The 23,402-nt window shown below is 42.0% G+C and overlaps 1 protein-coding gene across 3 annotated transcripts in view; it reads right to left on the bottom strand.

The window, feature by feature from the left end:
• Window positions 1-10,300: 10,300 nt before the first annotated feature.
• The window catches only part of N4BP3 (NEDD4 binding protein 3), a 78,343-nt gene continuing 65,241 nt past the window's right edge, over window positions 10,301-23,402 (bottom strand). For all 3 annotated transcript variants that reach the window (XM_075860060.1, XM_075860062.1, XM_075860063.1), the window contains 4 exons: window positions 18,203-18,637; window positions 15,851-16,408; window positions 15,083-15,343; window positions 10,301-11,876 (listed from right to left, as the gene is read on the bottom strand). In XM_075860060.1, the coding sequence (XP_075716175.1) occupies window positions 11,325-11,876; window positions 15,083-15,343; window positions 15,851-16,408; window positions 18,203-18,610 (1,779 nt within the window). In that variant the 5' untranslated portion in view covers window positions 18,611-18,637 and the 3' untranslated portion in view covers window positions 10,301-11,324. The remainder of the gene's footprint in view (window positions 11,877-15,082; window positions 15,344-15,850; window positions 16,409-18,202; window positions 18,638-23,402) is intronic.

The following is a 23,402-nucleotide window of genomic DNA, read 5'->3' as shown; positions in this document are numbered from 1 at the left end:
AATTCTACAGAAGGGCTTGGGAAAGCTGGAGGTTTAGACAGAGAAATGGCAAATTAAGTTTAATGTGAATAAATGTAAGGTTATGCACTTGGGCCGAGGAATCTAATTTTACAATTATGCATTAAATGTAAAACAGTGGGTAAAACTAGTACTGTAAAAGATTTGGGGATATAGTTGGATAGTACATTTAGCTTTAGCGACCAGTGCCAGGCAGCTGTTGCCAAGGCAAATAAAAGCATGGGCTGAATCAGGACCCACCTGTAATTGATCACATCTAAGTTATAAACTTAGACGCGATGGCTAACTGGTGGATGATCTGCTGACACTGAACCCGTCAGTCAGTTCCGCAGACCTGACAGATACAGGATTTAGAATAAGATATAGCTGTTTTGTATACAGAGAAGCTGTATCTAAAAAAGTAAAAATAATTTTTACTAAAAACAAATTAGAATGTTACACAAAACACAGATTTTTTATAAAAAGGTCAAAGAAATAACTTTCAAACGGGTACATAGCCTTTAAAGGTGTTTTCCAGTTTCTGACAACTGATGACCTATCCAACGGATAGGTCATCAGTACATAATCTGCGGGGGTCCAACACCCGGGCCCTGCACAGATCAGCTGGTCCGGTGCCTCCATGCACCAGACGTGCAAGCCAGAAGCAGCTGGCTCCGGCCATGTGATGTCCATTCACAATCCCGACACTAACATTTGTGTGTGATTTACAGCACAGCAAGCGTAGTCTCGCGAGATTACGCTGTAAACTGGTCATTACAGCGAGATTACGCTTGCTGTGCTGTAAAATCATACACAAACGTTACCGAAGTGTCAGCATTCTGAATAAACATCGCCTCCTGGCTGGTAGTGATGTCTATTCACTGTCAGGACACTTCAGTAACGTTAACGTGTGAGTAAGTGACTGCACATAGCGATCTAGTAAGATCACTATGTGCGGAGTATGAATGGAGAGAAGTGAATGACGCTGATTGGTCAGCGTCACACACTTCTCTCCACAACACCCACTTGGTCAAAAAGTAAAACACGCCCAGTTGGTCATTAAGAAGGTCATTAGCATGAAGCTAAAATAGGTCATAACTCTGTAAAAAATGATCGTTTATCTAAATAAAAAACACTGCTGTGATCTACATTACAGCGCCGATCACATTATGTAGAAGATAGGCCACTTATGTGGTGACAGAGCCTCTTTAAACAGTTTCACTCCCTCTATACCAGGGTTCTCAAGCACGCGGGCCACGGGCCGCATGCGGCCCCTGGGGTTGTCATCTGCGGCCCGCGGGACACAGAGCTGCTAGTATCGCCTCTGCTCCGAGACTCTGGAATTCCCTGACATCGCTGTCCACATATGAACAGCGATGTCTGGGGCTTCCCCAGAGCCGTGGTCCCAGGCAGAGCGCTAGTACAGGCTCTGCTCCGGGACTCTGTGGAATTCCCTGACATCGCTGTCAACATATGGACAGTGTGTCAGGGTCTTCCCCAGAGCGGAGTCCCGGGCAGAGCGCTAGTATCGGCTCTGCTCCGGGACGCTGCGGAATTCCCTGACATCGCTGCCCATATATGGACAGTGTGTCAGGGTCTTCCCCAGAGCGGAGTCCCAGGCAGAGCGCTAGTACAGGCTCTGCTCCGGTACTCCGTGGAATTCCCTGACATCGCTGCCCATATATGGACAGTGTGTCAGGGTCTTCCCCAGAGCGGAGTACAGGGCAAAGCGCTAGTACAGGCTCAGCTCCGGGACGCTGCGGAATTCCCTGACATCGCTGCCCATATATGGACAGTGTGTCGGGGTCTTTCCCAGAGCGGAGTCCCGGGCAGAGCGCTAGTATCGGCTCTGCTCCGGGACGCTGCGAAATTCCCTGACATCGCTGCCCATATATGGACAGTGTGTCAGGGTCTTCCCCAGAGCGGAGTCCCGGGCAGAGCGCTAGTATCGGCTCTGCTCCGGGACACTGTGGAATTCCTTGACATCGCTGCCCATATATGGACAGTGTGTCAGGGTCTTCCCCAGAGCGGAGTTCCGGGCAGAGCGCTATTATCGGCTCTACTCCGGGACTCTGGGGAAGCCTCTGACATCGCTGTCCATACATCGACAATGATGTCAGGGGCTTCCCCAGAGCAGGAGTCCCAGTCTACAGGGGGCACTGCTGTGGCGGCATCTACAGGGGGCACTTCTGTGGTGGCATCTACAGGGAACACTGCTGTGGCGGCATCTACAAGGGGCACTGCTGTGGCGGCATCTACAGGGGGCACTGCTGTGGCGGCATCTACAGGGGGCACTGCTGTGGCGGCATCTACAGGGGGGCACTGCTGTGGCGGCATCTACAGGGGGCACTGCTGTGGCGGCATCTACAGGGGGGCACTGCTGTGGCGGCATCTACAGGGGGCACTGCTGTGGCGGCATTTACAGGGGGCACCGCTGTGGCGGCATCTACACGGGGCACCGCTGTGGCGGCATCTACACGGGGCACCGCTGTGGCGGCATCTACACGGGGCACCGCTGTGGCGGCATCTACACGGGGCACCGTTGTGGCGGCATCTACACGGGGCACTGCTGTGGCAGCATCTGCACAGGGCACTGCTGTGGCAGCATCTACACAGGGCACTGCTGTGGCAGAATCAGCACAGGGCACTGCTGTGGCAGAATCAGCACAGGGCACTGCTGTGGCAGAATCAGCACAGGGCTCTGCGGCAGCATCCACCGAGGGCACTGTGGCACTATCTAAAAAGGGGCTGCCCAATCTTGACATGGGTGCTCAGCCGCCGGACTGCATTTAACGACACTTAAACTGGAAAGCTGGATTGTTGAAATAAGCACGTGGAGAAAGCGCTCAAATTTTAAACCTAGCGGTATTATTATAGGAATGTAGTCTTGTTATTATTATAGTAATATAGTGTTATAGTAGTTCAAATAACTAATTGATTAACAATTATTTTGTATTGTATCAAATTTGAAAGTAATGCGGCCCGACCACTTCACATTTTTTTCTCTATGCGGCCCACTTACCCGGCCGAGTTTGAGACCCCTGCTCTATACTGTGCAGTGAAAGTCCTGTGGAGCACATCACAAAGCAGCATTCCTCATGTGACTTCCAAAACACATTTTGTTAAGACACTAGGGATCTAATTTGTGTGGGGGCGACCCAACAGCAGATGGCAGGTAGGGAATTGGGAAAGTTGGATTTCAACATGCCCATTCCCTTATTGCCCCGGGAGCCAAGTCCCTGTCAGAGGTATCCGGCAGCTGCTTATTCCCATTGTAAGCAGCATGAACATTCAGTTGAGTCAAACATGCATGTTTATTGGGTAACCGGGAGTAATAACTGTTGGCCAAATTAGTATTTGGCCGACAGTTATTTAATGTGTATGGCTGCCTTAAGAACTGCATGATACAGCAAGATGACCACCAGATGTTAAAGCTATCATGTACTGCATAAACAATGAAAATCTGCATGGAACACATCCTCTTCATTGCTGTATGCCAGCCACCACTAGGGGGGGACTTACACACTTACCAAAGGCCAATTTATTATGGAGTTTAATGGGAGCTGTACAATTTTGTATGCAGTTAGCATCCTCCTAAGGGTTGCTGCCAACAGCCAGCATTTTATTATCAGACTGTAGCTATGTGAATGAAAGCAGGCGATTGTAGCTCAGAAACTCTTCCAACCTCTATATCGATGCATAATGAAATGAATCAGCACTGAATTGTGGACTTGTTTTAAAAACAGACTACGGCTAGATTCACACGAGCGTACGAAACGTCGGACTGCCGTTTTTCACGTCCAAGGTCCAGCCGTGCTGCACTCCTGCGGGATCACGCATCCCTAATAGGACATGTCCCATTTTTTTAATGGACCCTTCACACGGTCCGTTGAAACAACGGCCATGTGAACGGCCCCCATTGAATTACATAGGTCCGTGTGACGGCCGTTGTTTTAACGGCTGTAATTAACGTTCGTGTGAATTAGGCCTTAACCCCTTGGCAACATGCCACATACTATTACCTTGTGGTCGCCAAGTGGAAGTGTGGAGCTCGCTCACTGGCTGAGCGCGCTCCACTCGGCAGGTGACGGCTGTGTTACACAGCTAACACCTCAGTGCAGCGGGCAGAATCAAAGTTCCCTTTGATTCCACCTGTTTAACACCTTAAATGATGCTGTCAATCGTGGCATTTAATTGTTAGAATCAGTGGGGCGCCCCCTGAAACACGCGATCGCGCACCCCCCCCCCCCCCCCCCGCAATCGGACGTTTACAATGGCTGTTATGGCAGCCTGGGGGCCTAATAAAAGCCCTCAGGGTTGCAATCTTTGTACTACTTTAAAGCTCTGTCTCTGGCAGGGCTTGAGAGGACACTGTCCCATTCACTATATACTGCAATACATTAGTATTGCAGTATATCATGCAAGCGATCCAACGATCGCTGATTCAAGTTTTCTAGGTGTACTAATAAAAAAAGTAAAAGGCAGGTAAATAAAGTTTTTTTTTATGATTCAATTAAAAAAAATAAAAAAAGGTAGTAAAAGTTAGTTAAAAACAAAACAAAATAACCTTTTCCCATTTAGTAAAGTTCAAAAAAAGTTAAAACATAACTGACATCGCCGCATCCGTAAAAATCCAAACTATTACAATATACCGTTGTTTAATCCGCTCGGTGATCGCCGTAAAATTTTTTATAAATTATAAAACATGGAAATTGCTGTTTTTTGGTCACCTTAGCGCTCCAAAAAAATGAAATAAAAAGTGATCAAAAAAGTCGCATATACCCCAAAATGGTATCGGTGAAAACGACAGCGCGCCTCGCAAAAGTAAAGCCCTCAAATAAATTGAAAAAAAAATTAAATTTTTTTTATGGCTCTCAGAACATGGCGACACAAAACATCGTATCAACCTATAATCGTATCAACCTGTAGAATAAGGTGAACATGTCGTTTTTACCGCCTGATGGACGACGTAAAAACCAAAACCCCCAAAAAATTGCATAAATCGCTGGTTTTTTTCCCCATTTCACCCCAAAAATATTTATTTTTTTCAGCTTCCCAGTACGTTGTGCAGTACAAACTAAACCTTGACCCGCAAAAAACAAGCCCTCATACAGCTATGTTGACAGAAAAACAAAGAAGTTATGGCTTTTGGAAGGCGGGGAGGATAAAACGAAAAAAAACCAAAAACTAAAATTAGCAGTGTCTCCAAGGGGTTAATGTAGTAAGTAATGATCCTACAAGTTAGTGCTACCTACCTTTAATCTTTATTGTTAATGTGAGCTCTGTAATTTTTTAACAACCTAACTGGAAATTCAATATACTTATTTAGTACAATTATTTTGTAATGTATAACTAATGTCTTGAAATAAAAAAATTTAAATTAAAAATTAAGACAGTTCTCGAAGCGAAGTTAAAGGAGTTATCTGAAGAGATACAATTTATGGTCTATCCTCCGGATAAGCCATTAATATCTGATTGGTGTGCGTTCCAGCTGTTTAAAAGGGGCAGCGGCGCTCATGCTACTTTCACTTTATTAATTTCACTGTTCCATACTGTAAAACTATGACAGTTGTAGCGGAAGTTCATAGTATTACAGCCTTCTGTTATACTGTGAACCACCGCTACAAGTACTTCAGCGTTTTACAGTATGGAGCAGTGAAATGAATGAAGGGGAAGAATCGCTTGCACAAGCACCGTGGTCCCATTCAAACAGCTTATTGACAGTGTTACAGAGTCAGACCGCCACTGATCCGGAGGGTAGGCCATCAATTTTATCTCTCCGGATAAGCCCTTTAGTCCTCAGGCAACTGCCTCTCCTGCCTAGCATTTGAAGAGGCACTTAGTTTAAGCCTGCACAATAATACAACAGAATAGATTTATGTGAACAACTTCTGGTTTATATAATATCTTCCTTTTTAATGTCATAAAATAGACCATCACCTTAACATGACATGTCTAGAATAAAGAGAACGCTCTGCATTCAGGCATATTTTAATTGTAGACTTCTATGTACAGATCAAAGCCAGGATCAGCCTCTGATCTTGTATCAAGTGTTTAAATATTATGTAGGACTGTGCAAGATTAAACTTCTGACATCACCTGGAAAAGGAAAACTGTAGTTAAGCACCGACAATCAATACTAATTTTGGGTATGTGATGAAACAGTTCCGGTGTTTGTTTTTTTTCTAGGATTCAGATATATCTAGGTTTGGTTTCTGCTCGGCCTGCCAAGTTTTGTAGACACCCACTGCAATTTATAGTCTCAGATCTTCATCTCTGTGCAGCTGCTTTTGACAAGTGGGCACTTGCTCTGGAACTCCATGTAACGCACAGTGAAAAAATGAAACATGACAGCTCGTTGTTTTAAAGAGAGCATTACAAATGGATAAATTCTGCAACATGGAAAAAAGTTCAGTGAATCAGGAGAAACGCGTTACATTATGCATTGTGATTCTTGCCCATTCTCGCCTGCTTTTAACTTCCCTGAAACAGATTAAAGATATTTTAAATATGTTCCCTCTTCTAGAATTTTTAAAACAATGCAAAATATCTTCATCCGTGTGACTGTCCTGATAAGGCTCACTTTCCATACATGCGGGTGTCTGGAGGATACTGACCTCAGACACAAACACCAAAATACTACTTAGACTATTACACATAAACTTGGTCTAAGGCCCAGTTCATATGACGTTTGTTATTATACGTTTAGCTTGTATGCCAAGAAGCTTCTGGTGTACACGCTACACATGTCCACAGTGATCCATTAGCCCGATGGAGGCCAATACTGTCCTATATGTTAGTATAACTTTTTTTCTTGTAGAGGTATGGAATAGGCGCAGCCTACACGATATTCCATCAACTTGGATCCTGCAACAATACACGTATAATGCGCAGTATGCGGGTTTTTTTTTTTTTTAAAACTTGGGAGTCTATGGGTGAAGTATGCTACTCTATGGCATACGTCACAGGCCTCTGTTAAACGTAAAAAAAATGAGCTTTTCATGACATACATTAAATGGATTACATAATACCCTATCGGTGACTGATTTCTAACAGTGGCATCCATCACTCACACTATTCACAATTAGGGCATACCGCTCATTCTGAGTAATTGAATCATTAAAAGGGGCTTGCTCAAAATTAGAAAAGTGTGAAGTCATTCATTCGGTGTCAATTTTGACCCTTATTTAAGGTAGGAGGGTAGCAAATGTTGCACATGTTGGTTATAGCGCCTTTCCTTCCGAAATACTGAAGTGGGTCGTTCCAGACATTCTGATGAAAAACTTACTTTGATTAAAAAGTTGATTGGAGAGGGAAAAACATAGAGAAGTGCAAATTATATGTGGCTCAGCTAAAATTATCTCAAATGCCTTGAAGTGGAAATTAAAACCTGAAAGACGTGGAAGGAAGCGGGGAACTACTGTTCAAATGGATTGAAGAATAGCTAAAATGGGAAAGGGTCAGCCAATGATCACCTCCAGAAAGATCAGAGAAAATCTGAAGTTACCAGTGAGTACTGCTACAATCAGAAGGCTATTAAAGGGTTATTCCCCAGTTGTCATTCTTTTTTTTAATACATCCTAAACATAAATAAAAATATAAATATATTGCTCCAAAAAAAACTCCCTTTTTCCTCAACTAGATAATGCAGCTAGTGCTGGTTATATTTTCTAAAAGGGGGCGTGAGCGGCTTGATGTCAATCAAGCCGCTCTGCTCTGTTAGTGCGCGCTTCCGACGTTGTTAGATGCTACCCCCCCCCCCTCCCCTGTGGCTAACTCCATTGGGACTCCTATGAGTGTAGTTTCCAACACAACACTCTAACCAGGAATTCCTGTCCTGGAGGATCCCCCGACTGTAGGGTCCGTGGTGTAAGCTGCACATAAATCAACTGTACGAGACAGCGTCCTGCTCGGTCTCCTGTCGGCAGTACAGCAGCCCGCACTGACACACTGTTACAGGGCTGGCTTCCTTACAGCAGATGAGAGAACAGAAGACCGAGCAGGACGCTGTCTCATACAGCTGATTTATGTGCAGCTTACACCACGGACTGCGGCTAGTCCATGCTGCATAAGTATGTAATACACAATGTTACATACCAGTCCTGATAAGGGCTCAGCTCGGCTGGCCTTTAGTGATGTGCCAAGTACAGGACGGCTCCAGGGCTACTGCGCATGCCTGGGGCCGTCCTATAGACTTGAATAGAACCCCAGAGGTGGTCGGGCAGGGAGCTACTGCGCATGCTCTAGCATGCTCGTTCCCGGCCACCCTCACTGCAATATAAAGATGTAGACCATCGCAGGCGCGGCCCCCGCTAGAGGAAAGCAGTGGTGGCCGGATCCCTAGGCAACGAGCAATAAACAAAGAGGGGCTCTCAGTAAGATGGAGCCAGGATATCTCGCAAAGTACAGCATTAAAAAAGAAAAAATGTATTTACAAAAATTTCTAATTTTAGGTGGTTAATCTTTATAGCTATATTTGTCAAGATGGGAACACCCCTTTAAGCGAAGCCAAGTTACCAGCAAGAACTCTCCGCAAAGTCCCGTTGTTGAAATAAAAGACATGTACTGAAAAAGGTTAAAATTTGCCAGGGAACACATTTACTGGCCGAAAGAGAAATGGCGCAATATTTTGTGGACTAATGAAAGCAAAATTGTTCTTTTTGGGCCCAGTGGCCACAGACAATATGTCAGACGACCCCCGAGCATTGAATTCAAGCCACAGTACCTGTGAAGACAGTAAAACATGGTGGTGCAAAAATCATGATATGGGGATGTTTCTCATACCATGGTGTTGGGCCTATTTATCACATACAAGGGATCATGGATTAGTTTGAATATATCAAAATACTTGGGGAGATCATGTTGCCCTGTGCCGAACAACAAATGCCCTTGAAATGGGTTTCAACACGACAATGAACCAAAACACACCAGTAAGCGAACAACATCTTGGTTACAGACAAACAGGATTGAGGTAATGGAGTGGCCAGCCCAATCCCCTCACCTCAATCCCATAGAGAACTTGTGGGGTGACACAAAAAATGCGGTTTATGAGGAAAAACCCCAAAATGCAGAACTGTGGAATGTCGTCCAATCTTCCTGGACTGGAATACCTGTTCAGAGGTGCCAGAAGTTGGTCGACTCCATGCAACACAGATGTCAATCAGTTCTCAGAAACAATGGTTATGCCACTAAGTATTAGTTCAGTAAAGCGAAATCAAACTTTTTCAGTATATACATTACATTTTTTAATTTAAAGAAGAATGCTGGCACTGGTATTTTATTTTTTTTTAACAGCCTAATATTCCATTTTTCTTTACTTTCTGTAAAGGATTAACACAAACTGGATACATTTTGTTATGGTTTTGATTTGGAATAGAATGTATAGTATTTCCAGTGCATTTTCATTTAGGCAAAGTTATAATTATTTTGCACTTTATTTGCTTTTTTAAACTCACGGCTATTCTTTTGTACACCACTGTACTTTGGGAGCTTTTCCCGGCATATACGCTAAACTTAGGCCCCATTCACATCACGTTTTTGGCCTAACATGGCAGACTCATGCAAAGCTTGATCTAGTTGGGAGGACGTATTTTAATATAGGTGAATGGTCTGGTGAAATGAACATGAAGTGATGAAAAAGGAAAAATAGTAACAGAGAAGCAAGGTAGTTGTGGGGGAAAACAAGTTTCTCTGAAGGTTTTCAAGTTTTGTACAACAGTCTGTATCTAGAGTTTTGTAGTAGGCCATAAATAGTTTGCCATAGGGCAGCCAAGGGGTATTCAACTATCACGCTCTCTATTCAGATTACTCCTTGCATAAAATGCCGTTCCCTCAGACTCATTCACTTCGATAAAGCTGAACTGTAATACTAGGCACAGCTTATGGGCAAGTGTGGTGATGTTTCTTGAAGGAAAAGAAAGAAATTCTAACTCTGGACAACTCCTTTAAAAGTTTTCGTGCAGACAGTGTAGATATAGGGTACTTAAAAGGAGTTGGATTTCTTAGTCTATGAAAACCACATCTGTTAAAACATTACAAATAAAAAAAAATCTATTTAATTTCAGCAGAATTTTTCACATTTTAAATTTGAAAATTATTTTAAAAAAATTATATAATATATAATCTTGTAATCTAAAATTATATATATATATATATATATATATATATATATATATATATATATATTAGATTAGAAGCATAAAATGCCTGACATTTTATCTCCTACAGGTCAAGCTTGTTGTGGTAATGGTCACCAAAACGCACAGTAACAGACATTAATAAAAAAAAGCACCTTGTTCCACTGTTCAGAGAATACATTTAGTTTTAATAGGTTGGTGAGAGGTTTATATATTTTTCAATGATGGGCTAAAATTACACAATAAGAAAGTTATCAGACATGGTCCATTCTGTGTCACTGTCCACGGTGTCAGCCTGTGTAGGGACACACCTTAAAAGAAAATAGTAAAAACCTGTTGTCAAATTATTCATACATTTCCAGTAGGAGTAGCAGAGGAACCGTACAAAGCAGAGTTCTAAGAAAAAGTGCTCCAGAATTGTATTCCCATTAAATAATAAGTATTTATGAACACAGACATGTCAGGAGAGCAGACAGATCCTCTTTAATGTCAAACATAGCCTAATGCCATGCTCTATTATGTTGATAGCCATGAAGAAATTAAATTAGTCACTCAAAATACAAGTCATAGTCATTCCTGACCACTAAAGCCATGTTTCGGGAATCATTCACCACATTAATATTTAGCCAGACCAAGAAGTTTGTTGTTACGGTTTAAAAGCTCCTACAAGTATAGGTTTGTCTTCACAGCTCTAAAATAAAAAAAATAAAAAAATGAACATTTTCATAAACGTGAACAAACAGGTGACCTGAGGCAATACATAAAGTGCTGCAAGAACTCTACACACAGGAAGGTTCCAGAACACAGCCATGGAGTAATATCCTCTAACCTGAATTGTGTCAGATATTTTTTTCAGTCCACAATTTGCACCATGCATGTCTGACTTGTTCAATCTAATTTTTCTCACCAATATTGAATGAGATATTTCATTTAGATATACATCAAAAAGTACATGAGTGGTTTTCGCTTATGTTATATCAAAAACAGAAGATCTGATGGGTGATGCCAACATCTATAGTGACAGACGTTGTAATCATCAAATAAAAGTGGCCCAGAGGATAATCGGATTTCACCAGACCATTTCCACAGAAAGCAATAGACTCGTTCACATGTTGAAGTCACAAATAAACATATGTTCTGTTTCTTTGAACAGCGCTTCCTTAGCTCATAGAGAGTACTGCATACTGTATTTCATGTGGTCTCAAATGATTCCATATCGTCCATCCAAAGCGAGGGGGTACTCGGAGATTGTATAGGAATTGGTCGGAATTCTTGAATCTGTCTCTCCAGAGCCTGATTACGATGATACATTTCTAGGTAGCTTGCCTGGATCTCCTTCTGGTACCGTAGTACTTTATCTTTTTCCTCTTTCCAAATTTTCCTTTCATTCTCAAAATTCAACATCTGTGCTTCATTTTGACGTCGCTCCAGCATTAACTCAGCCTTTAGCCTCTCTAAATCTGAAGCTTCGGAACTGTCCTTTTGCACCCAAACCTTTAAGTCATCCCCACTAGAGATGATATTTCCTTGGCTACTTGTTGGGGGTATTTCTTTCGCAACCTCCATAGTTTGAAGACGAGATTTTAAGATTGTAGACTCCCTCTCTTTCTCTCTAGCTAAAGCTTTTGCTCCCCGAAGTTGCGTCTTCATCAGGGTGACCTCCCCCATCTTTTGTGTAATTTCAGTTTGACAGTCTCTAAGCTGTTGTTTCAGGAGAGAAATCTCACCAGCCTTCTGAGAAATCTACAAAATGAAATGGAACAAATTAATGAGTAACCCAATGTTGTTATAGTATATTTTCCAGAATATCTGTGTATAGTAGAGAGGGCAGAATTATATGTGGGCTTATAAACATTTAGTAAAAGTGCAAGCTTTGTGCAGCAGGCCAAGTGAGATAACATGATCTAAACCAGTGTCCAACCAACCTGTGGCTTTCAATCTCCTGGAATGTTGGCAACTGCACATACCATTAAGCTTTAGTGGCACCGGAGATATCACAATATTAGTGGCAGTTGACTTAGGCTATGAACAGACCATTGTTTCTTGGCTCCTAGATCAGAACGATATAACAGGCTTGGCACCATTGAAGTGGACTTTGCATGAGCAGAATGTCACTGCCGCTTGTAATTTTTTAAACTGAAATGTTCTATTTGGTTGGCTCTTTTGCTATGGTTAGCAATTGGTTGTAAAGAGTTAAAGTGTAACTAAACTATGAAACTTCTGACATGTCATAGTGACATGTCAGAAGTTTTGATCAGTGGGGGTCCGAGCACGGAGACCCCCACCGACCGCTAAAATGAAGCGGGTGAGCGCTGAGCAGCTTGTCTTCTGATCGGCTTTTCTCGGAAAGCCGATGGAACGGTGTACTGATTTAATAGAAAGTACGGGCCCGTACACGGTTACATCGGCTTTCCGAAAAAAGCAGAAATTAAGCGGCTCAGCGCTCACCAGATCGCTTCTGCCGCTTAGTTTTAGCAATCGGTGGTCCCAGTGCTCGGACCCCACCGATCAAAACTTCTAAGATGTCACTATGAAATGTCAGAAGTTTGTTGAAAGTTCAGATACACTTTAACTTTGATTGATTTGATTATACATTTGACAGTCTTACCTTTATTATATTAGAACAGGGCTACACCAAGTCTTTTGGTAGCGCGACTTTCAAATTCTACAGTCTACAAGAGTTAATTCAGTTGCCTCCTCTAGACTGCAGCTGTGGTACCACTGTTAAAGTGTACCAGTATTGTTTTTCTACTTTCCATTCTGGTTTCCAATAGAAAATATATACTCGTATCTCCCCATGTTTTGGCCATTGCACACTTGTGGTCAAGTGGAATTCGTATCGAGCTCTAACAGATGCTGAACACGGATTCTAGGGAGAACAGATGCATTTTGGGAGGCATGCAGTAAGAGTAGACAAATCACAAAAATGTTGAAAAAAACAACACATACATATATATATATATATATACATACATACACACACACACACACACACACACACACACACACACACACACACACACACATCTCAATGAATTAGAATATCATCAAAAAGTTCATTTATTTCAGTAATTCAATTCAAAAAGTGAAGCTCATATTATATAGATTCATTACATAGAGTGATCTATTTCCGGCATTTTTCTATTTTAATGTTGATGATTATGGCTAACAGTTAATGAAAACCCAAAATTTTGTGTTTCAAAAAAATCAGATTATTAAATAAGCCCAATTTAAAAAAATAGTTTTAATACCGAAATGTTGGCCTACTGAAAAGTATGTACAGTATATGCACTCAATACTTGGTCGGGGCTCCTTTTGCATGAATTACTGCATCTATGCAGCGTGGCATGGCGGCGATCAGCCTGTGGCACTGCTGAGATGTTATCAATGCAGCGTGGCATGGAGGCGATCAGCCTGTTGCACTGCTGAGGTGTTATGGAAGCCCAGGTTGCTTTGATAGCGGCCTTCAGCTCATCCATTGTTGGGTCTGGTGTCTCTCATCTTCCTCTTGATCAAGGTCCCAGAGTCTGGAGCGGCATCAATCCAAGTGTCTTGCGGTCCAGTGTGAAGTTTCCACAGTCAGTGATGGTTTGGGGAGCCATGTCATCTGCTGGTGTTGGTCCACTGTGTTATATCAAGTCCAGAGTCAGCGCAGCCGTCTAGCAGGAAAGTTTCCAGCACTACATGATTCCCTCTGCTGGCAAGCTTTATGGAGATGCAGATTTCATTTTCCAGCAGGACTTGGCACCTGCCCACACTGCCAAAAGTACCAATACCTGGTTTAATAACCACAGTATCACTGTGCTTGATCGGCCAGCAAACTCCCTGACCTAAACCCCATAGAGAATCTATAGAGTATTGTCAATAGGAAGATGAGACACCAGACCCAACAATGCAGACGAGCTGAAGGCCGCTATCAAAGCAACCTGGGCTTCCATAACACCTCAGCAGTGCCACAGGCTGATCACCTCCATGCCACGCCGCATTGATGCAGTAATTCATGCAAAAGGAACCCTGACCAAGTATTGAGGGCATATACTGTACATACTTTTCAGTAGGCCAACATTTCGATATTAAAAATGCTGTTTGAAATTGGGCTTATATAATATTGTAATTTTCTGAGAGACTACATTTTGGGTTTTCATGAACTGTTACCATAATCAACATTAAAAGAAAATAATGCTGGAAATAGATCACTCAGTGTGTAATGAATCTATATAATATAGGAGTTTCACTTTTTGAATTGCATTACTGAAATAAATAAACTTTTTGATGATATTCTAATTCATTGAGATGGACTAGTATATATATTCCGTAGGAATTCTTTTTTTACCATGTTCCATCGAATGCTTTATTTTTTAGATACTCTCCCCTAGGAGCAATTATTCTAGGAGAGAATACCGCTGTGATCCAGTGCCGTACGTAGGTACCACACAATGGCACACTGAGAAATCAGCTTGGTTGAATTACCCTATTAATTTTGTTAAAAACTAAAATATCAACTATTGGTCCAGGACAGGGGCAAAAAAAATAAAAATAAAAAAAAATGTATCCGTACACTGTAGAAAAGTTTTTCCATAACATACTTCTACGGGAAAGATTCTAGAGCTGGTTAATTGCAAAATATTGATTATTATATAATCTTGGGGAAGATATTATTGGCCAAGTCAACATCTTGATCCTTAATTAAGAGCGGTAGCCAGGAAACCATTTCCCCCAGCTCAATTTATCATCCACAACAGATCATGTATTACTGGTTCAGTAAGCTACTGTTCTCATTTTATGTGACACCGCTAAGAAAAGAACTACTCATCCACCAATTGAGAAAGCATCTGAGGAGACCAGAGAAATTGCTATGGTAGGATTGTTTACAGCTCTCCCTAAAATGAAAATGTCACTATCTGTTCCCGTTAAAAGTGGTAACATTAAAATGGTTATAATTCTCCTACCTCCCATTTTGAATCTTCCAGCTTAGGACTATGATTTTCAGTCTGAATTGGCTGTTTTTGCCTCAACTGCTCACACTCCGCTCTCATGGAGTTAAGTTCCTCATGAAGACGTTTTTTCTCCTGCTGGGCCTTATAAAGCTGCAGCTGTAAGGCTCGTTGGCTGCGCAGGGCCTGCTGAGAGATCTGCTGCAGCTTAATGATGTACATCTGTTTTAATTCATCAAGTTCTTCCATCCAAAGACGACGCTTGTCTTCAAATACCTGCAGAGACAATAGTTCAATAACATGACAACCTTCAAAAAAAATTGGTTGCAATTGCATTGAACTAAACATAGACATAGAGAAATGAACTAACAAATGAACTATGTCATAACACATTACGCCTCAATAGAAATATGGACAGAACAGGCAGATCAACCGTTACTGATAGAAGCAGCGGTCAACTAGTCCAGTTTCCCTCCAGACGCCAAAATATCCAAGACGAAGAAGAAAGTTTGCCAGCATCCACTTTACTGAAAATCTCTCTTTTCACCTATACTTAGTTAACACCATGTTTCGACCCATACACGAGTCATTCTCAAGTGCATGGATGGTGATATGATCCTGTGGTTAGGGGATCACTTTTAATCTTGAGACAACCTATTAAAGGTCGGACAGTGAATAATAAAAAAAAATATCATTGACAAATGACCATGAAGAATACGGGCTACACAATTCAGAAGATCAACCATTCTGAAACACTCTTCCTCGTGCTGCGAACAGACTCACCTGTGTAAAAGGATCATCTTTGTCACTTGGACTCCTAAGCTGTCTTAATTCCATACCCTTTTCATTTAGCCTTTCTTCCAGCTGACGGGCCACATCTTCTACAGAATGAGAGTATTCATATGGAGGAGGAGGTTCTCCAGAACACTGTAGGCGACTCAAAGTTGCCATACTCTTGCAGGACAGTGGTTTCTTTTCTCCAGATACCATGTCTCTTACTCCCCGGGATGCTCTGTCTAATGATCCCCCAATTTGATTAATATGTCCAGTGGAAGCACTAATTTGACCACGGGCTACACTAAAGCCAGTAAAGCTGTTAACAGAATTTTGTCTTGAATCGGACAAACTCTCATTCTCGTCATTTTCACTCTCATGTTCATTAGTATGATGGCTGTAGTTGGACTTTAGCTGCCCTCGGCGAGGAGGACTGTTCAGACTGCCTAATGTGTTCAGGCTGCCATTGCTTTTGGATAACTTCTGTCCACCCGAGGAACATAAGCTCTGCACTGACATGAAGTTCTTTGCATTCGATGGCTTCAAAGCCGATTGGCCAAAGCGAGACTGTAAAAAAAATAAATGGACTTCAGGTTATTTGTGAATGGTGTATGGATATGTTCAAAGTGAATTTCTCAAGTTCCAAATTTAAGATTTCCTCTCCTCACTCTAGTTTGAAACTATGAATCGAATGCAACATTTGCTTGTCACAAACACCAATCTCATTTAAGAATTTTATATATATATATATATATATATATATATATATATATATATATATATATATATGACGTATCTGTTAAATAGATAACATTAGTCTATGGATGCCACTATTAGGCATCAGTTTAATACACACGTCACCCATAGGATAGAATGGCATCCTAGGATAGAGGCTCTGTCACCAGATTTTGCAACCCCTATCTCCTATTGCAGCAGATAGGCACTGCAATGTAGATAAGAGTAACATTTTTATTTTTAAAAAACGAGCATTTTTGGCCAAGTTCTGACCATTTTTGTATTTATGCAAATGAGGCTTTCTAAAGTCCAACTGGGCATGTATTATGTGTGTTACATCTGGGCGTGTATTATGTGCGTACATCTAGGCGTGTTTACTTCTTTTACTAGCTGGGCGTTCTGACGAGAAGTATCATCCACTTCTCTTCACAACGCCCAGCTTCTGGCAGTACAGACACAGCGTGTTCTCGAGAGATCACGCTGTGACGTCACTCCCTGCCCCAGGTCCTGCATCGTGTCGGACGAGCGAGGACACATCGGCACCAGAGGCTACAGTTGATTCTGCAGCAGCATCGGCGTTTGCAGGTAAGTCAATGTAGCTACTTACCTGCAAACGCTGATGCTGCTGCAGAATCAACTGTAGCCTCTGGTGCGGATGTGGCCGACACGATGCAGGACCTGGGGCAGGAAGTGAGTGACGTCACAGCGTGATCTCTCGAGAATACGCTGTGTCTGTGCACTGCCAGAAGCTGGGTGTTAACGAAGAGAAGTGGATGATGCTGATTCGTCAGCATCATACACTCCCATTCCTAACGCCCAGCTAGTAAAAGTAGTAAACACGCCCCGATGTACGCACATAATACACGCCCAGTTGTACTTTTACTTTTCAACACGCCCAGTTGTACTTTTGCAAGCCTCATTTGCATAAATACAAAAATGGTCATAACTTGGCCAAAAATGCTCGTTTTTAAAAAATAAAAACGTTACTGTTATCTACATTGCAGCGCCGATCTGCTGTAATAGGAGATAGGGGTTGCAAAATCTGGTGACAGAGCCTCTTTAACAAAAACTTCATAAAAATAAGATTGAAAAGCTCATGAGGTATCCGTTTAACGGATGCTTGTGACAGATGTCATACAGTGGAAGAAATCTCCCATAGACTACGATGTTAAAGAAAAAAAAACTGTAAACATACAACATACTTTTTTTTAACTTGATGCCTCTGGATAGAATAGCATAGTCTACTACGCTATTCGTTCACAAAAAGACAGTATATGTGACGTATACCACCCGATGGAGGCTAAAGAGAACACTCTTTTGGCCTCAGTCGGTATAATGGGAATCTATGGGTATGTTTGACGTATGCGCCGGGAGCTTTCCCCGACTCATGCCTCAAACGTACAGGAAAAACGAAGCGTGAACTTACTAAAAAAGTAAAAATTGTCCTGTTGGTATCGAACTTTAAAACAGAGTATGCAGATTATGATTAACTTTTCATCCCATCGAAAGACACAAGCATCTCGCAAAGCTTCAACGGCAGATAACTATAGAATGCACATTATTATTATTATTATTCATTTAAAATTAAAAACCAAAATTATTCTCCATGAAATAAGAGGTATTGACCTTTTCAAAACGTCCCCTTTCTGGAAGAGAGCTTTTGCTAAAATCTGTTCCTCGGCGCTCCTTGTGGTACAAAACTGGATAATCATTCTCTCCACCATCCATGCTGCGTTCTTTGCGGAATAGCAGCCCTGAGGAGAACTTCTTGGCACTTTTACCATCTTTCTTTGTGATGCTCAGATAGCTAAGCAGTTCTCGCTGATTCAGTCCCCTCTTGAAGATATTTCCAGGACTGTGTGAATCTGGGAGGGGCTTTAAGTCCAAGTTAATGTCCTCTGGTAAGAAGTCATGCTTCTCTATCAGGCTGCTCACACTACCCATATTGCACCTGTACGAGACGTCCGAGTTGAAAGATGGGAGATGATGATTCCTAGCGTCACAGGACAAGCTGAACATTTGTGCAGCCGCCATGGAGAATTAACAAACGTCTTGGCAATTCTGTAAAGAAAAATTCACTTGGTTAGCCAAAACTTTACAGCAATGGGGTAATTTCTATATATAGAAGCAATTCTAGCGCTACTGGTTACTTAATATGAATCCTTCATCACTGAGAAGCAAGTTGTGGAATTTGCATTTAAATACTACTTCTATATAAATACTATTCATTTCAAAACTAGAATAGAATTTATAACCCCCTGGTCTATAGACATAGCCCAAAGCTTAGAACACAGTGGAAGGGTGGTATTGCTCCGAATGGGGAACTCTGATTAGTAAAACCCTAATGAGTATTCAGCAGCTTCCCAGTAAGTAGTCAAGCATCCAGGGGGACAATGGAGGATCTGCAAGCTCTGGTGAAGATCCTCCAGGTCCCCTTCTATGTTACTGAAGTGTTGGCAAACATTGTTTCCCTGTGAGAAGTTTTCTTTACATGTAATGCAATGGGTTAATCAGCACATTCATAAGCTACTTGTATTTATGCTCTTGCAATAGATAACCTGTTACACAGGTCATTAAAAACAGGCAGCGGTCATATCTGTTAAGCTGCCGATACACTTAGTTGTAGATAGCAGTCGAACGAACCCTCGTTCGGCCAACAGCTATTTCCCACCTACACTCAGCTTGGCCAAGCTTCAATGTGTATTCAATGGGGAGAAATAAATAAGGTGTCTGGCAGCGGCTTAGCTGGGGCAAAGGATTAGGCATTTGGAAATCCAACATGACCGATCCTTCATTCCCCGGATATCTGCCATCGGAGGAAAGTTGGGACACCCCCATACACATCAGATAGTTGCCTGCTTCCACTGAAATCAACGGGTTTGGCCGAATGTCATTTGATGTGTATGGGCACCTTTAGTTGTGGAATGAAAAATTGATGAAATGGATGCACTACTCTTTGACATAACTTCACAACTTGCCAATAAAACAAATTGAAATAACTCAAAAATATTATGTTTATCTTCGAGTATGAAAACACGTGTATAAGGGATATTGTCCAGTATTGCCTTAACACTGCCAAATAGAGATTACACGTTTACTCTTCCTGGAGAACTCTTATGAGATTCACATGTGTTAAACCAGTGATCAGTTGACCTTGTGTCATGTCATATTGGAGTGAAATTAGGTTGTCGTCCTGTCTTCAGTAAATAAACCTTAAAATCATTGTACAATGAAAAGTCATGCAACGTTCTAATATGCTTCGTGTTTCACTTCCTCACCAGTTTCAAGATCTCTGTTCACTGTCAATGAATGAAAAAAATCTTCTTTACATTCACAAGCTGTACAGATCTGTACAAACTTAATACTTCTCACAGCTGAAAGTTTGCTACCATTGCATCAAGTCTAGGTAACCCTCAGAGTAATCCCCAGAATGAATAACTGGCCAGTGATTGGTTGCGGCAGTCACGTGGATGTACGGCATGTCATCGATTTAGGAAAAGTAAACGAAAAATCGGAGCTGGAGCGGAAAAGTATTTAATAGGTGAGTAATGTTTGCGTAGTTACTTTAGAACGAATGAGAAGCAGGATGTGTTATAGTGATCGGCGTAGGTCACAATATTAAGCCCCCTGACAATCGGACCTTGGTGGCGTATCCTAACCCTATGCCCCATATATCTACATTTTTTATCTATTGATTAAACTCTTATTGACCGCCCATAAGCCTTTACATGGAGAGGTTTCATAACATAAGCCCCGTTAGGGTGTCCCACAACCGGCTAAAGCAGATGTCCGCTGTCTAAAGAGAGCTGGGCTCCTGCTTTAACACGCGGGATAGGAGTCACCTTTGATACCGCCCATTTAACCCCTTAGATGCCATAGTCAATTGCGTTCCCGACATCTAAGTAGTTTCAGAAGGAGGGAGCTCCCCGTCACCCCTGCAACGCAATCGCAGGGTGCTGATAGTTTCCAGAGGCAGGGCGTATTAGAAAGCCTGTTAATTTCATAATGTATTATAATACAGTAATACACTATTATAAAAGTGATCTAACAATCGCATAGTTAAGTCCCATAGAGGGATTAAAACAATAATAATTAAAAAGAAAGTATTTAAAAAGTTCTATGTACCCAAACATGGTACCAACAAAAACTACAGATTGTCCCAAGAAAACAAGCCCTCAAACACTGCTCAATCGACGGAAAAATAGAAAAAATTATGGCTCTCATAATATGGAGACACAAAACACATTTTATTTTTAACAATTAGTTTTCACCATGTAAGAGTAAAAAAATTACATAAATTTGGTATTGCCGAAATCGTGTTGACCCACGGAAGATAACATGTAGTTTGTACCGCACAGTGAATGGCGTAAAAACAAAAAACAATGGAGAAATCAGTTTTTTCCCCACTTCACCCCACAAAGAAATTTCCCAGTACAATATTATACGGTACAATAAATGGTGCCGTGAAAAACTACAGCAGATCCTGCAAAAAACAAACCCTCATATGGGAATATCAACAGAATTATATATATATAGATATATAGATATATATATAAATAATTGATGGCTTACAGAGTGCAACAAACAAAAATTAGAAAAAATCTCTACGTCATTAAAAAAGGACCCGTCACTAGGCCAGATAAGATGAACTGGTTAACAGCGCTGGCTCCCTGATTCCAGCACGTTTTTTTTGTCATCGTCCCCCCCCCCCCCCGTTCCAGAGATATGTTCCACTGTTGTGTTGTCTCCCTAAATGCTAATTTGATGTAGTCAGCCAACGGGGTGGAGCTAGCTTTCCTGACTCCAAGGCCTCATTTACACGAACGTGATATACGTCCGTGCGACGCGCCTGCTTTTCACGCGGGTCGCACGGACCTATACAAGTCTATTGGGGCATGCAGACAGTCCGTGAGTTTTGCTCAGCGTGAGTGCACTGAAAAAAACACTCACGACATGTTCTAAATTTCTGCGTTTTTCGCGCATCACGCACCCATTGAAGTCAATGGGTGCGTGAAAACCACAAAGGTCGCACGGAAGCACTTCCGTGCGAACTGCGTGATTCGCGCAAGAGCTGTCAAACTCTGAATGTAAACAGAAAAGCACCACGTGCTTTTCTGTTTACAAACATCCAAACGGAGTGTCTTAGAGATGAGCGAACCGAACTTCACCGGGTTCGGCCGAACTCGTTTTGACCGAACCCGGCAAAAAAATTTCTGGTACGCGACGTCAGGAGACAGTCACTGTCCAGGGTGCTGAAAGAGTTAAACTGGTTCAGCACCCTGGACAGTGACTTCCGATCACAATATACATGAACGTGTAAAAAAAAAAAAGAAGTTCTGACTTACCGATAACTCCCGGCTTCTTCCTCCAGTCTGACCTCCCGGGATGACAATTCAGTCCAAGTGACAGCTGCAGCCAATCACAGGCCAAGCACAGGCTGCAGCGGTCACATGGACTGCCGCGTCTTCCAGGGAGGTGGGGCAGGATGTCAAGAGAGGGACGCGTCACCAAGGCAACGGCCGGGAGACCGGACTGGAGGAAGCAGGAAGTTCTTGGTAAGTATGAACGTCTTTTTTTTATTCACAGGTTGCTGTATATTGTGATCGGAATTCACTGTCGAGGGTGCTGAAAGAGTTACTGCCGATCAGTTAACTCTTTCAGCACCCTGGACAGTGACGGACGTCGACTAGCCTCATCTCTATGATGGCGGCTGCGCGAAAATCACGCAGCCGCGCATCATACACTGATGACACACTGAGCTGTCAGGTGCCTTTAGCGCACGCAAAACGCTGCGTTTTTTTGCGTGCGCAAAACGCACACGCTCGTGTAAATGAGGCCTAATGCGGATCAATCAGTGCAAGGCAGCATGAGGGCAGTTCACGCCCTGTTGGCTAATTACAGCAAGATACCATAGAGGGAGCCAACACAACAGGAGGGTCCAGGGGAAAAAAAAAAAGAGAGAGAAAAACAGCGCTGGAATGAGGGAGACAGCAATATTCAGGTCAGTAAACCTGTTCAACAAAATAGGCTGGCCCTAGGCAGTTTAAGCAGTTGGCTAACCCCTGAATATCTGGATCAGATTGTGTGTCTCTTAATTTTTAATTTGATGTAACTAAAATTTATTTTGGTCATGGCAAAATTTTAAAGGAGCAGTGAATGTTCCTGTGTATTTTCTCAATTTCTTAATCTATATGATGAAACATACCTTGTTATAAATGGTTAATCCCACATTGCCAGTTTTTGGTTTCACATGGAGTTAATGTGTACCTGACAATGTTTTAAATCCTTCCACAGTTCAAAGATGGTGAGGTTAATCTGCTTCTCACAAAAGTTCTGGTGTAAAGTGCTTGGAAGTATAGTACTGTTAAAGGCTATGGAAACCCTTGAAAGGCAAATTATTATTTATTTATTTTTTTTATAAAAAGGTGTATCAGTGTGTTTGGTGAAACTTTACAAATACTTTTTTAGATACAGCTGCTCTGTATTCTCTATACAGAGCAGCTGTACCTAGCGCTATTCACTGAATCTGTCAGTCCGGGGACCTGACTGGTTCCACGCAGGATCCACCTGTAATCTATCACATCTAAGTTATGGAATTTTCCTTTCAAAAGGTTTCCATAGCTTTTAAACCCCTGTCCCATAAGGTCTCTTTCATATGGCAGTATTTTGCGCAGCACTTTACATCAGTATAAGCCAAAACTAGGAGCGAAAAAAAAGTAAAAAGTAGATACCTTTACAATATACTTGTTCTGTGTAGGTTCCACTCATGGCTTTTGATTTCACAAAATGATGCAAAGTACTGCCCAAAAATACTCATGCGTGAAAG

The sequence above is a fragment of the Rhinoderma darwinii genome, chromosome 3 (genome assembly GCF_050947455.1).
Source record: "Rhinoderma darwinii isolate aRhiDar2 chromosome 3, aRhiDar2.hap1, whole genome shotgun sequence".
Lineage (NCBI taxonomy): Eukaryota > Metazoa > Chordata > Amphibia > Anura > Rhinodermatidae > Rhinoderma > Rhinoderma darwinii.
This window is presented reverse-complemented; position numbering and strand designations above follow the sequence as displayed.